This window comes from Diaporthe citri, assembly GCF_014595645.1.
Source record: "Diaporthe citri strain NFHF-8-4 chromosome Unknown scaffold_1, whole genome shotgun sequence".
Taxonomy (NCBI): domain Eukaryota; kingdom Fungi; phylum Ascomycota; class Sordariomycetes; order Diaporthales; family Diaporthaceae; genus Diaporthe; species Diaporthe citri.
The window spans coordinates 3,740,775-3,755,411 of NW_025064846.1; the positions used below are offsets into that span (position 1 = coordinate 3,740,775).

A 14,637-nucleotide genomic window follows, 5' to 3' on the forward strand; every position below is an offset into this window, starting at 1 on the left:
TTTTCCTCCTCTCTCAGTCCCCTTGATATTCTGTTCTTGGATGTGGTGGCCACCGTGATCAGCATCCCTCGGTGTCTTCAAACTTGCCACAGTGGCTTGACCGCCCTGCCTCGCCCCGGTAGATACTTTCAGGGGACTACAACCAAGCCTTGCACCTAGGATCCCAAGACCGGCAGAGCCTTTTCATCCTCCCCTCCCATGCAAATGATTGCCCTGAGCCGTGGCGTACATTCAGCTGACCTTGATTGCAGCCAACTTTTCCTGGACGCTTCGTAGAACTTCGGGGTCCGGTGCCGGCTCGACCTTTTGCGGTCTCAATCGTTCGCAGTTGTTGCACTTTCCGTGCGAGCATCTGGGGCACGTCTCGCCGTCCTTGGCTCCCGGAGGAAACTTCGCGTAGCACTCGTGACACTTGTAGTATGGTATCGACTTTGCACCGAATTCGTCGCCAGGGTACCCATAGGGATACTTGTCCTTTTTGGGTCTAAAGTCCACGGGTTAGCATTTTGACAATTCGTGTTTAAACTTGTGGAAAGACGTGGTGTGACGTACGGGTCTCGAGGGCAGTCTGTACACCGCGCATGGTTGCACTTTGGACAGCTCAGCTTCCCGCCCTGGAAGGAAGTCTCCAACCCATCGAATTCGAGGCATTGACAGCAGGTCCTCCTGACGCGCTGTCGGACCTTCTTGTACACCAATTCTTGACCACCCGGCTTCCCGGGCCTCCTGAGAACGACCCTCTCGCTGGGGTTGAAGTTCCAGTCCGGCACAATCATTGCATTTGCTGTGCGTTCTCTCAGAATCTGGTCCCTGTTCTCTCGACTGGCCAACTTCTCTGCCTCGGATCGCTTAGGCGGGTAGTAACTGCACTGGCTGCAAGCGCTGTGGTTGCAGCTGTCACACTTGCCAGACTGGTTCAGTCCGTGACCGCATTGGTGACAGCTTCGGTGTACACGCATACGGATTGGTCTGTTGACACGAAGGACATGGCCGTCCATCTGGTACCAGGTATGAGGGTCCATGTCGAGGCCAAAGCGTTCTGCGAGCTGTTGGGCTCGCTGACTGTATATTTGTGCCCGAGGAATGCGTTCTCCTTCGAAGATGGCTTGAGCATCATCAAACTGTGGAGGTGCGCTTTCAGGCACCTGGGTGGTTCCGCTGCTGGGGGTCAGTTATGATGCCTGTCTCGAGACGACGATTTGCAGACAGTACAAGAAAACCAGAAAAGGAAGGAAGGCGGAGTAAAATGTGGGACAGAGATCAGGTTGGTGACATACGTTGTAGCAGGTACGGTGGCCGGCGTGGTAGACGGGCCAGTTGCAGGCTCAGGAAGTGCAACTGCAGCAGTTGTCGGTACAGTCGATGTTCTTTTCGAGGATTCTGTCTTTTTCAGGACAGTCTTCATCCTCATTAGTAGCTTCTTCCCAACGCTCTTCACCCTTTCCTCCCTGCCCTCGGCGGGCGTGCCTCCCACATTGGAAGCCATATCGGTTAATAACAGGTTTGGTGGTCTCAGACGCAGAGAGACAGTATGTTGGTGTCACTGGAAGAGGTCGCGTAGTCGGCTGCGATATCTTATTTCATGTCGTCCGGGTCTGGATATAGCCACGACAGCGGGAAGACGCAGGACGGGCAATATTAAAGATGATAGACAGTGAGATCACTGGTCCTCATGAGTTTGCCACAGGATCCGGAGCCTTCAAGAATTCCCGAGAAAAGAGAGAAGATAAAAGACGGCTTCGGTAGGGTCCTGGGCAGGTAGACCGAATCCAACTCCAGGCCGACGGGCTATGATTGCAGGCTAAGGTGTGACGAAACACCTTTGAGCAGCGCAGCAGACCGGCGCAGACCAGACGAACAATGCCCTCCCGCCAATACAAGCCCACTATCCGGTGGTTGTCGTCTTCAATTGCCGACAGGCCAAATGTCCAGAAGTCCGGATCGCAGTGCGTGCAGCTTGCAATGCAACAACAGCTTCGCTTGGGCCGTGTGGCGAGGCAAGGGTTCTTCGCATTGATGTCTCCTATCCAGAGGTCTGAGCAGACGGACAGGGGCGGGCCAAGGTCTAGAAGACGGTGTTTGTTGAAATGTATCGCACTCCGCCGTGCTTGTTGCGAGAAACAGTCGGGTATGTAGAGTCGGGGGGGGGAACCCTTTGAATATCCAGGCTTTGGTGCGGTAACAAAGAGGATGGGGCGGAAAATAAGTGAAGAAGACGAATGAGGGAGGAGATTGGCGAGAGCGGTTAGAGGTTGGAGGGAGGGATGAAGATGGAGTGATGCAGTACTCGCATGTATGCAGCCCCGGGGGTCTAGCAGGGAAGACACACAGGACAAGCAGTTGCAGGTCGAGGTGGACCGACTAGCAGCCGCACCAAGGAAAACGTTAAACAGGAACCCTGCAGGCAAAATTGCATGCAGCCAGTCGTCCCAGGGGGTGCAGACCGGCCCGGCCTATGGTTCGAGCACCTGTTCACGGCCAACCTGGAGATATTCAAAAAGTGAGTCTCAAGAGGCCCGCGGCAGGCTCAGAATGTTGTGTCTCCACAGCTTGTCCACAGGAGATTGGTCGTGATCGATCAATACATGCCAAGCTGCAGGCAACAAATCTTGGAGTCGTCTGCGGGTACGGGCAAGGAGCAATGGTGGGAGCGAGACTTTTGATTATCAAACGAGGAGAATGATGAACGGGCCACCACGAAAGGGGGCTCCTGACAGAAAGTATCAAGATGTCAAAGGGTGCCATGGACCGGGAGAATAAACACGCACGTGTCTGGGGTCGAGCGAGTGAAGGTCGGAGCATTACGAGGCCCCGACACTGTGGTTGATCACAGGGAACCGAGAAGAAGGGACTCGGACAGGGCGAGACAGTCGCAGAGAGGAGAAACGGAGAGACGGGCCAGTGGGCGGGCGAGCCATTGCTGGCGGTGGTGTAGCTGGTGTTGCATGCATGCATGTCGTGCGCTGTGCCCGGTGCCATTTGTGCTGCAAGAAGTTGGACTCGGGAGGGGAGGACATCGTCACTCTCACGCCAGACTTGCAGCACGGCCCAGGAAGCGAGAACACCGTGCATGGAAGGCCATGCCAGGACCTCGGGGTGATTGGCAGAGGCAGGTAGATACATGGTACCTGTCTGGCGTACCTCGCAGGTGTGCCCTTGCGCCCCTGTGCCCTTGGCTGGGAAACGAGGTGCCAGCCTGCCCCTAGCTTGATGGCTCAGCCAGGCTTCTGGAACCTTGTACAAGCCTGCCCAGCTGTACGTCCGTACTTCAAGTACTGTGCCAGGTGAGCTGTGAGCTCCTGCGCTGTTGTGCCTGGCCCCCAGCCAGCCGGCAATGCGCGATGGACATGGGCTCAGCTTGTGCGGGAAGGAGGGAGGGGGGCCTGGAAGTTTGTTTCCATGCACCCGCGGGCTTGGGCAGATGCTGATCCGCAGCTGCAGGGATGAGATCTCGACGGAAGGTGCCCCGGCCTTGGGCCCAGCCTGGGTGATGACCTGCACCTGCAATCAGCAGCGTCTCCTCCCACCTCCCGCCCTCCCCAAACCAAGCACCTGCCGCCGGGGCGGGCAGAGGCAGATTCGTCATTCTGTTTCTGATCCCCGGCTCCAGCGACGCGAGTGATAGCTAATCAACATGTGAGGTCGCACGGCCTGCGGACGGCTGCACACGACCTCCGGCTGCCCAGGTAGGCAAGTCTGCATGCAAGCTCTCGCTGTCCCCTCTCCCAAGGGCCAGGGCGGCGGCCGTCTCGGAAGCCAGACACGTGGGCGCCCATTGTTCTTCGAAACTCATCTCCCTGCCTCATTGTGTTCGAGATGATAGCTTGCGCCAGCTAACCTGTAGAACTCGAGACCAGTCGACGCCTCGTTCAGTCTCGGCGGCCAGGAAGAACCAAGACATTGGCCAGACCGTGGCGCTTGTCCCAGATTGGGAGAGGCCCTCAGCGCCAGGTACTTTTAACTGCCCCCCCCCATGGCTCGCGGACGGAGTACGGCACAGCACCAAATCTTTGTTTGACATATCCTAACAAGCTTCGTAACGTTACGCAGCACAAGCCTGGCCTGGTCTGTCCTTGGCGGCAAGCTTCCGTGTCCGAACCACAGCGAGCCGCCCTCGCCGTCCCCCTCACTCACCACGCAACAAACCTAATTGTTCCCATGGTACTGCGCTCCGCTGGGCTATTCTATGCTGTGTTGGGCCGCATTGTCCTGAGCTGCATTGTGCTGTGTTGTGTGCTGTGATTACGTTGCCTTGTTGTCCCGCGAACATCAAGCATCATCTCAGTTCCAACCGTCCCAAGCCATGCCATCTCGGCCAATTAACATTAACCGCCGACCTGTTGGATGCCCGCCCCAGGCGCTCGGGTCGTGCATTGTCGGATCTCATCAAGCCAGTCCACACCATCGACGCATCGAATGGCGCTGGTGGGCTGGACAGCCATGCGTGCAATGCTGGCTGGCCAAAGTGGTTTCCTCTCCACAGGCACCGCTTTCGTCCAAAGGATGCAGCGCTAGAACGCGTGCTCGACACTCAAGTTTACTGACTACCATACCTAGGCAGGAGGCTATGGCTGGTTGTGGTGTAGGTCGTCCGGTGGTCTGCTCCAAGCAATGGTTGGGAGGGGGTCTGGAATGCTCGGGAGTAACCACGCTGTTGGGTCCCGGGTATCCACCAGAGGCCAGCATGACAAGGACAATTCTCCGCAACGAACTCAATTGCCAATCGCACCGCCATCACCACCACCGGCTGCAGCAGTCAGTCCATTCCGACAATAACGGAAGCTTCGGGTCCAATACGCATGTTCGAGGCAACACCCCTTCACATGCCACCCGGCCGAACCACCGTTGAGGACTTGATTAGAGTTCCATCGCATGGCCTGTCACACGCAGCAGGCCTGCAACACGGGGGCCCAACCACGGGAGACAAAGCCCACACCCAGTCCACCCACTCAGGGTGCGTTTACGCACATGTACATGTACGGAGTGCCGGGCACCGCTTCCTGACCCACCTGCCCGCCCACCTCGAGATTAACCACCGGCCTGGGCTTCCTAAACTCTTGACTCATGCTGTCGATGAGCGTCCCGGCACACTGGCACCGGCCTCTGACTCGCGCGAGTCGAGATGGCGTGTCTTGGCGTAACCTTGGGCTGGTTTCTGTCCCTTGCGCACACCGCTACGCTGCGGCTCCGCGATTGGCCTTTGTCGGGCTCGGATCCGGAATGACGCGTTGGGACAGGTGTCATGACCCATTGGGTAGCTTGACTGACACACGGCCAGCGGCAGTTGCACGATGAGCGGCGGCGGCCTTTGATTCTCCCTGATACCGGGGGAGTGGGAGCGCAGGACCCACAGTTGCAAGACCCCCCATGCCCCCCTTGGTGATCACCCCACTCGGACGGGCCAGCGCAATGGGGCTGTCCCACCAGCCCACCCGGTGAATGAGCTGTCAACGGCCCAGGACCGGCACAGCCAGGTTTCAGGGCCTGGTTGGCAGTTTGGCTGCACTCTGCCAGTGACAGGTTTGGTGATCTTTGCAATTAGATGAGAGGCGAAGAATGAAGTACAGGAATCCATCAGAGCTGTCACATCCCCGTTGCCGGCCGGCCATTCCGCCCGCCTGGAACAGGAGCCCACTGCGTTTGCGGCACAGGAGCGGCACGTACCGCCGCGCTGGGCTCAGCTATACCGACCACCCGGAAGCGACGATCCTTGGGCTGCGAGACCCGACGGTCTGGGAGCGCACCCGCTCATTGGCCGTTTCCGCGCGTCAGCACCCAAACCCCATAAAGGTGCTGATGAACGGCGGATCCTCCGCCATGGCTGATTTGCTCTGCTGGAATCAGTAAGATTGCTCCTTGCCGCGAATCAGTTCCTGACGGCTGCTGGCGGTCAATCGTTGGGAAGATCCATCCTGGACTGCAGTGGAAGCGGAGTTTGCTGCCACCTTGCACGGGCATATTCATCTTCAATCGACGCCTTGGCCTGCGGTCGACTCCAAAATCGTTGTAGCTTTCCGGGCTCACACTACCTCTACCTCTGTCTCTCCACAAATGTTTCTATTCAAGACATTCTATCTCTACCATGTATATGCAGGACATGTCATGACGACCCACGGCAGTCTGACAAGTCCGGTGATGATCTGGTGATCAAACCGGTTTTAGGCTGAATATGCTAAGCGCTCGGTTGGGCGCTTCGCACTTAGGGGGTCGCCCGGGATGAGCGGCTCCACGGCCGTGAAGTGCGGCTGTCAGGTGCGCAATGATGCGAAGGCACTGGAAGCACGCATTTGATAGCTCCAGTGCTGCACATTCATTCTATACAGACCGACAGCAGCCAGCTCCTTTCGAACAAGTATTGACAAAGTTCTGGAATTTCCCGGACGCCTACGACCACACACTCCAGCAATTCTCAGCTGCAGAGTGCGGCAGCTACTCACCATTTTCCAATTTGGATCCCCAACAGCGATATATGAGCCAAACGCCGTCTAGCCGAGTCTGGGGGTCTCATTCCCGAACTCTCTTGTCGGGACCATCAAACTGACCGGACGACTTTGGCACACTCACAAGGCCTGGCACGATAGGACAAGTACGGCTGGACTGCGTGACGGCCGGTGGCACGAAGCTTTTCGCCAAGGCTGGATCACATATCTTCGATTGCCGTTTGATCTCTGCCCCAAGATTTGGAATAACCTCTGGCTGCACAGCGAACGGCCGCGCTCTTCCACGCGGGCACTTTTCTGGCCTGCGTCCATCACGATGCACTCAGGGTGCGCGGTAACTAGAGATTTAAGATTCGTATGATCGAGGTGAAACGCGTGCACGAGTCCGTGCAAGCTTGCGGCATTTCACAAGGATTGTTGCTCGCCAGTCGTCAATTGCTGCGGATCCGCTTCTGCAGCTAGGTTGCCGGTGGAAAAACGCTTGGAGCTCAGCTTGCGGTTTGCCGAGGCCGAACTGGAACTGGAAGGAGACGGCTTTTCTCGCTGACAGGAGTCCCCCTCCTCGCCATTGCTACAGTGTTGTGTTCGGACGTTATTTCCTGCGCGAGTAGTGCTGATAGGAAACAGTGGATGGCAAAGATGCTATAAATCGAGATCCAATCAGACAAGGCACAGCAAGTGCTTCTGGAGCCTTACCCATCAGGTGCAAGGACATTAAGAGAATACCGAGCAATTGCCTAGCACTCCTATCCAATAATTTCCGTAGACGATTATGTGGGCTTCAAATTTGAGGCTGTATTATTTATTGCTGCTCGGAATGGCCCATGGAAATGACTTGCCAGTCTCACATTACGTCGTATACAGACACTGCTCAGGATGCCTTTGTACCTTTGTTTATAGTTCCAAGCCTTGCTTGCACGCTCAGCGTGACAGGGGTGTTAGCTACCAATGTTCATGGAGTAAAATATGGTAATGGACGAGATATTTCGCTTTAAGCGGTTCATTGCCACGAGTATTTCACCATGTAGGGGATATTTTCGAATGTCATACCGAGCATCTGATTGTATGGAAACCTCAATTTGCTTCCTGGGCCGGTTATCGGTTATCGTGGTGACAAGGATAAGCAGCCCCTTATCTAAAGTTACCATCTCTTAGCTTTGTGACGAGACGAACATTTGAGCAGTTCCCAATTCCGACATCCATAACGTCATCAAAAGGTTTTCGCGACATCAAGCTCCCTCGAAGCATTAAAGGCATTTATCACGCGTCATTCCAGATCATCTTCTCTTCTTCGGCTGTGCATGTCAATTTTGCGCAGTCTGACCCCACCGCGACCGTCTTCCGGAAGTTCCATGCAAACAGAGCCCACCAAGAGTATAGACCAAGAACCGTCGACAAACGCTTCCACTCCCCAACAACCTACCACCCAAGATGGCTTTCGTTCTCCTGAACCGGGCTCTCTCGATGGGAGCTCTCAGCCTGGGTTCTGCGGTCCCCCGTCCGGCCGCGTGCCAAATGGCGCGAGCCCAGTCCTGAAAGGGGTCAACGCAGACGAGACTGGCGAAGAACAGCGCGCGCCAGGTAGCCGTGAGGACCGTTCCACTCTTCCTGGGGAGCGTGTCTCTGCCTACGAGCATGCTACGATACCGAGTGTCCCGACGGGCTTCAAGGTCACGAAGCGGCCTGGCCCTTCGTCGGAGGGTCCTTCGCTGGCAGACTGCCCCAATGGTGTGTATTACAGCCACACTTTCGAGAAGAACCACTTCGACTAACATGTGCTCTACAGAAATCCTGACCCAAATTCTGTCGCACCTCCACCCGGACTCGCACGGCTCCGTCGCACTCGTGTCGAAGCGTTTCTACTCGTTGATTGCTGAGCCGCATGCATGGCGTATGGCGTTTCTCCGCTACTTCCCCGGCCCAGAGGCCATGGGCACTTCACAGAGGAAGGCCGTACACCAAGACGCGGACTCCGAGGATGCGAACAGAGTGCGATCTGAATTCCGTTACTTCACCCGCTTGACCTCCCTGGCCTCGTGGCGGAGCGAATACCTTCTGCGGACCCGGCTGTTGCGCAGCGTGGCCCGCGGCAAGCCTGGAGCCAGAGTTGGGGGTGTGGGAAGCTCTCTGAGGCCTGGTCATTCATCCAAGAAAGCCAGCGCTGTTCTCACCTACAATACTAAGCTACCGTGGATGATCAGCAACATACACGCTGTGTTTGAGAACAACAAAAGAGGTCCAAAGGTCATCGTTGGCACGAGGGACTTGTGCGTCTCCACCGTGAGTGACCCGTCGAGTGGCAAGGTCGAGAAATGGGGTCTCGATGACCCTTTCGCATTCGCTCAATTGGACGAGCTATTCCCGACTCTGGAGCCTTACGGCGTTGGAGATGGTCCAGCTGCTGTATACAATGTGATGGACGTGAGTCAGCCCTACGGAATGGTGGGAGGTGAGGGCTTTCCCGGCGGCCGCCCATACTTCCGTGCGACGAACGAACTGCGTGGAAGGTACCTCGGCGGGCAAGACAGCATCATCGACATGAGCCCTGAAGTCCCCAAGATACCGGAATTGTTGGAGTCGATCTGCAGTGTGTGGATCGCCAAGTCCTCAGCAGTTCCCTCGATAACACAAAACATGATCGGGATGATGACTGCGTCCACACTGGGCGTGGTCACTGCGTACGCCTTAGGTCACGATTTCGCAGGTCCCCAATACAAGGCTGGAGACATGACGGCGCGCTGGGTCCTCAGCCCTGGTGTTCCAATTGTTGCGCTCAAAGTTGACGACAGCTTCAACCAAAAGCAGATGTCTTTAGGTCGCGTCTGGGCATGCGCTCTCAATGCTCTTGGGGAGTGCTTCGTTTTGACGCAGACCCCAGTTCCACCGATTGAGGCTACAAGAAAGAACTCAGACACCATTAAATCTGCTTGGATCGCTGGTCGCACTGTCTACTGGGAACTTATCGAGTCTACGCGCCGTCAAGCCCGCCCGGATGATCTTGATAAGAACGCCGTACGCGGCACGTACTCGCCACGCTCGCCCTGTGATGCCATGGCTTTAAGTAAGAGCCAAACTATCGCTGAGGCTCGAGAGATCGAGAAATACCTCCGATATGAGCCAGCTCACTTCAGGAAAGTCTGCGAGGGCTGGAATATGAGGAGGCAGCTCGAAGTGGACTTCGCCGAGGAGATAATCCTCACTATTTGCACCGGACAAGACGAGGAACAGCCGGCCGAGATTATTCGTTGCAGCAGATCTACTCTCGGGGCAACTGACAACTCGAAGGTTTCCACTCCGACTGTCCTCACTCCAAACGTCCTTTCTCCCACGCCATTGAAATCCATCTTTGGTTCTGGTGCCAACACCCCTGTCCTTGCTTCCTCTCCTGGACCTCAGAAGCCAGACACGACGGTTATGCCACAGGCGGGGGAATGGCAAACATCGAAGCTGTCTTTGAAGAAACTCGGCAAGGCCCAGATCACAGCCGTTGCCATGGACAACTGCATTCCCGCGTTACTGGCCCCATTTGAAGATCCTCTCAACACTGACTCTCAGCACCTGAAATCGGGAGCGACCACGCCGACTTCAAAGCAAAATACCGGGGAGATACCTGGGCGAAGAGCTCGCTTCTTTGGCATAGGTAGTGACCATGGCAAGATACTTGTCTGGAACGTGCGTGACACATCTTCAGATCTGGTAGAACCGGTATTTGCGGTCCAAACAGAATCTCCCGACGTCACCAGTCTGGCCATCTCGGCGTTGTATCTCGTCCACGGAGGAAGCGATGGGCTTGTACAGGCTTGGGACCCCCTAGCTTCTTCGGCGGAACCCATTCGAACACTGAACTCGCGGTCTTCTGGTCGAGCGCCGCGGCACATTCTGAACGCTAATCCGGCCTTGCGGCACGGACTATTCGACCTGTCCAGCCATTTTCCTGGACCCAGACCCAACAATTTTGCGAGGTATTCTATGCTTTGGGACGTTTGTGCGATACTGGACTTACAGCTCAACCTTGCAGAGTCTCGGTCGTAGACGTCGTGCGCGCCATTCAGACATTCATGGGAAGTTATCGAGTCGCCGTCAGGGTGATGCCGTGATGGGCTACATCGCTGCCGAAGAAGCCGAGCTTCGCCGTGAGGAAAGGGACAGCGCGCGAGAGAATGCAAGGCTTCGAAAACGCTTCGGGGTCGGCTTGGGCGACCTGACTGAGGAAGAGGCCATCACATATGCACAGATGGTATCTGAGGAGGCCTTCCTGCTCGATGAGCAGCGGCGTACGAGTGCCAGCGATAACGGCTCTTCAGCAGACATTGGCGAAAACACCTCGTCGTTTGGTAGCCTCGACACGGTCACGCCAGATCCTAGCATCAGTGGCATAGCCCCGGCAGCCGGACCGGCCAAAGCTGATCCTGGCAATGACGACGACTATGAGCAGCAAATCCAACGAGCCCTGAGGCTCTCTCTCATGGAAGGTGTGAACGAAGCGGGCCAGTCACCTCGAGCAAGCAGCTCGACAGACTTCGAGTTTCATGTCAGGTACAAACCCACCAAAGAGAAACGGTCCACATCAGTTGCGGGCCCAGCAAGTCAGTCCCACACGCCGTCCCAGCAGGGTGGACGAGCGTCTAGTCAAGTCTGGGAAACAAGTCCCTCCCCGAATCACATCGATGAAGCGGACGATGACCTGGCACTCGCAATTCGTTTGAGTCTCGAAGAAGAGGAGCAGAGACAGCAATCTCAGAATACCGGCCTTGGCATAGAGGAGGATGGGTTCCCGCCCTTGGAGACAAGCGGCAAGGGGAAAGGCGTCTTGCGGTATTGATAAGATCCGATAAGACACAGAGTGGTCATATACTCCTGACGGTGGTGTGGCGTGGTGTGTCAAATTTCTTTCAACTTCCTTATAATGCTAGGTAGAACGAAAAGACAAAATTCGGAACAGTTTTCCCAGAAGTACAACAAGCAAGGACTTGAACCACATGGCAGGTCTAATTTTGATGTTGTTATTTCTGGCAGCGTACACACTGGGATGGAGCCGCCCGCAGTTGGAACCGGGACATGCCATCCGAGTGACTGTCGTCTCGAGCGGTGCGCGTCAGATCGGACCGTGTGTCGTGCTGGGTTCAGGTGCTGGGCACACAAATTCATTGCCGATCACGACGCACTGCCGTTGAACGGCACATGAAGGCCTCTTTGTGACTGCCCAGAGCCTCATAATTCTTCCGTTCACTGAATCCGTCGGGAGTGCTGTGCTGCATAGTCAACAAACCAAGAACTGTCTCATCAAGAACTCAGGCGTTATCATCGGGTTGTATGCTCCGAGTCCAACCACAACGCGAGGTGTTTGACATGTGAACAAGAGCTGGAAGCATCGTTCGCCTTGGTCAACAAGAACGACGACTCGAGAGGATGATCACTACATTTCCCACACCGGGGGCTTACAGTACCCGGAATCGCTGACATCAAAAGTGGTATGGCGGGCTAGCTCTGCCAGGTCAACGCCCCTGTCAGGCACGAAGCGCTCGGTGATTATAGAGATATGTTCATTCACAGGCGGTCCATACTCTGATGGGCTCCGGGATAGGCGAACATAGGCGCACGGTTAAAGGGACATCTCGCTGCTTCTGCAAGGCTCCCCTTCTCTCCTCTCTTACGTCTTAGACACAGGAAATGGTCTCTACTCTGCACCTAGCTCTTCCAAATGGTTTTCCAGTTGACTTGGCTAATCTGTTGAGAAGGACCCATGTCTAGATACTAGACTCTAGGCCCTAGAGCGTGAAGGATGTCGAGACCGGAGCAATGAGAGTGTAGGTCATTAAGATGGGCTCCACGTCGCCAAGGCACAGAGTCTCAATTTCCTGAAGAGAATATGTTGATTTTCGTGAAGGGTTGCCTACTGAAAAGGCCGCCCAATGTGTATGGGTAGGGCATGGGCGTCAAATGCACGCTCTAGCCAAGAATTCATGGTGCATATCAAATACGGGTTCGGTTCCATCAGTGGTGGATCTTGAGCTCGCTTGAAGTACCCATGCTAACAGCTAAACAAAGTTGAGTATGCTCCGTGCCTGGTCGTTTCACGTCATTTTCCCGTCGTCTCCTTCGATTCTGACATGCAAAATATCGCGATCGATCGAGTGAGTGAGCTATATGCAAGACTTATGTACAAGGGCGTACCCCGACTCCTCTATATTCAACACCTCGCCAGCCAGCCGGCCACCCCTCTCGTCATGTAGCCGTCCCTGATGCCGACCGACATGTCCAGGCTTGCCTGGCAGTGCATCTCGTTCGGGCAGATGATGAGCTGCGCGTCCGGGCCGCCGCCGCCCTTCGGGGCCTTTGTCTTGGCGTCGAGTGAGCCGACCCCGACCTCCCGGGCGCCCATCATCCTGGCCGTGTGGCAGACGTCGTCGCGGTAGACCTCGTCTGCGCCGACGACCAGCAGCAGCTTCTCGGCCCTGAAGCCGTTCCAGAACCCCTTCGACGCTAGCACGGGGGCGGCCCAGACGTCGGCCTCGGGCTTCCAGCTGGCGGTGATGGCGGTGAGGCTGTGCTCGCTCATGAAGTCCTTGCCCGAGTTGGTGCGGAAGCTGTCGGCGGTGGCGAGGTTGGCGGTGCGCGGCGAGATGGCGACGGCGCCCCTGAACTTGTTGTTGGGCGCGGGCGGCAGGGCCAGCGGGGTGATGCCGGGCTTGGGCTGCTGCAGGTGGGCGAGCACGGCGAGGGCCATGTTGCCGCCGGCCGACTCGCCGCCGATGATGATGTCGGCCGGGCTGCGGTGCTGCAGGATCAGGCGGAGGGCCGCGACGGCCTGGGCCAGCTGGCCCGGGTACTCGCACTCGGGCACCAGCGTGTACTCGAGGAGCACGGGCGAGGCGCGCGCGATGCGGGCGGACGAGACGGCGAAGGCGGGCGAGTGGAGGGGAACGATGAAGCCGCCGCCGCTGCGATGTGGTCAGCATTATTGACGAGAGACGAAGAAGTAGGAAGACACTCAAGCATACTGGAAGTACAGCAAGATGGGACCCTTCTGCGCCAGCTTGCAGTCGATGAAGTGCAGCATGGCCGGTGGGAAGCCATCTGTGTTCTCGACCAGTACGGGCTGGTGGGTCAGGTCATTGGCGGCACAGTAGTCGGCGACGGTCTTGCCGGTGGTGTTGGACACGAAGACCCGGAGCTGCCGGGGCTTCAGCAGGCTGATGGCGGTGCCGAAGCTGGCGGCGGCGTTGCGCCTAAGGGACCTGGCGCACAGGATGCCCTGCCTCCATTGTCGCCACGAGTTGGAGAGGAAGAAGGACAGGATGGTGCCGGCGACGGCGGGGAGGATGCCGAGCAGGCTGGAGATCTCGCCGGCGGTGAGTTTTGGGCGGGTGTGGCTCGACATGGTCTCTTTCTTTTTGTCTTTTCCTATCTTGCCCTGTCCTGTCCTGTCCCGTCCTGTCTTGTCCTGTTCCTATTCCTGTCGTGATGACAGACGACGACGATGACAAGTCAAAAGGCAGGCCAAGGCAGGTCGAGTCGGGTCGGGTCGGGTCGGGGTCAAATCATGTCCAACCCCCCAGACAAGGTCAAGGAGAATATTCAGCCCATCTTCCGTCTCCTCTGGCGGGCGGAGGATTGGCAAGCAGGCTCGCTATATAATGCAGGCCCGTCCGATGGTGCGTCCAAGAGGCGTCTGGCCTGCCTGTTTGGGCAATGCCAGCTCAAGCTTCCCGGGCCGGACGTGATGAGCCAATCGTAACCCTCGATGCCGGCAGTCACGTCCGCCCTGTCGGTAGTGCGGGTGTGTGCGACCCTACACCAGGCCCACGACGACGGAGGAATGCCAAGGCCTGGAGCACCCCTGTGCCGGTGACGGCTGACGGCTGACGGCTGACGGGCCAGGGCTGGACGGCCCAAGGGCGAGGGAGGCCTGTTGAGCTTTCCGCCTTGTGGGGGGGCCCTTGCGCAGATCCGAGCAGGCCTCACAAGCCTATCGGATCTCGACTCTCCCGGCTGCCACCTCGGGACTTGTGCTGATCTCCCTTCGAGAACAGATGCCCGTCGTGCCCTCTCTGCTCCGTGCTTCCACGCTGACACGGTTTCACGTCCTTGGGGCCCGCAACAACGCTCCGGTGCTGGCTCGGGCCTTTCGTGAAACGAGGGTCCTCCCAGCGTCTGTGCCCTCGTTTGGCGGTGCACTGGACCTGTCACTCACCCA

The 14,637-nt window shown here is 57.0% G+C and overlaps 4 protein-coding genes across 4 annotated transcripts; 2 read left to right on the plus strand and 2 right to left on the minus strand.

Annotated features, from left to right (window-relative positions):
• Positions 1-231: 231 nt before the first annotated feature.
• On the minus strand, positions 232-1,486 carry INS49_001024 (uncharacterized protein; the record flags this gene model as incomplete). Its single annotated transcript, XM_043161857.1, has 3 exons — positions 232-484; positions 553-1,158; positions 1,278-1,486. 3 exons carry the CDS (start codon positions 1,484-1,486, stop codon positions 232-234), a joined length of 1,068 nt encoding a protein of 355 aa, XP_043030363.1.
• A 6,306-nt stretch (positions 1,487-7,792) lies between these two features.
• On the plus strand, positions 7,793-10,472 carry INS49_001025 (uncharacterized protein; the record flags this gene model as incomplete). The annotated part of the gene is made up of 2 exons (XM_043161858.1): positions 7,793-8,168; positions 8,227-10,472. 2 exons carry the CDS (start codon positions 7,793-7,795, stop codon positions 10,470-10,472), a joined length of 2,622 nt encoding a protein of 873 aa, XP_043030364.1.
• Positions 10,473-10,536: 64 nt separating this feature from the next.
• On the plus strand, positions 10,537-11,262 carry INS49_001026 (uncharacterized protein; the record flags this gene model as incomplete). Its single annotated transcript, XM_043161859.1, has 1 exon — positions 10,537-11,262. The coding sequence occupies one exon, from the start codon at positions 10,537-10,539 to the stop codon at positions 11,260-11,262; it is 726 nt and encodes a 241-aa protein (XP_043030365.1).
• Positions 11,263-12,630: 1,368 nt separating this feature from the next.
• Positions 12,631-13,821, minus strand: INS49_001027 (uncharacterized protein; the record flags this gene model as incomplete). Its single annotated transcript, XM_043161860.1, has 2 exons — positions 12,631-13,381; positions 13,442-13,821. The coding sequence occupies 2 exons, from the start codon at positions 13,819-13,821 to the stop codon at positions 12,631-12,633; spliced, it is 1,131 nt and encodes a 376-aa protein (XP_043030366.1).
• Positions 13,822-14,637: the final 816 nt, after the last annotated feature.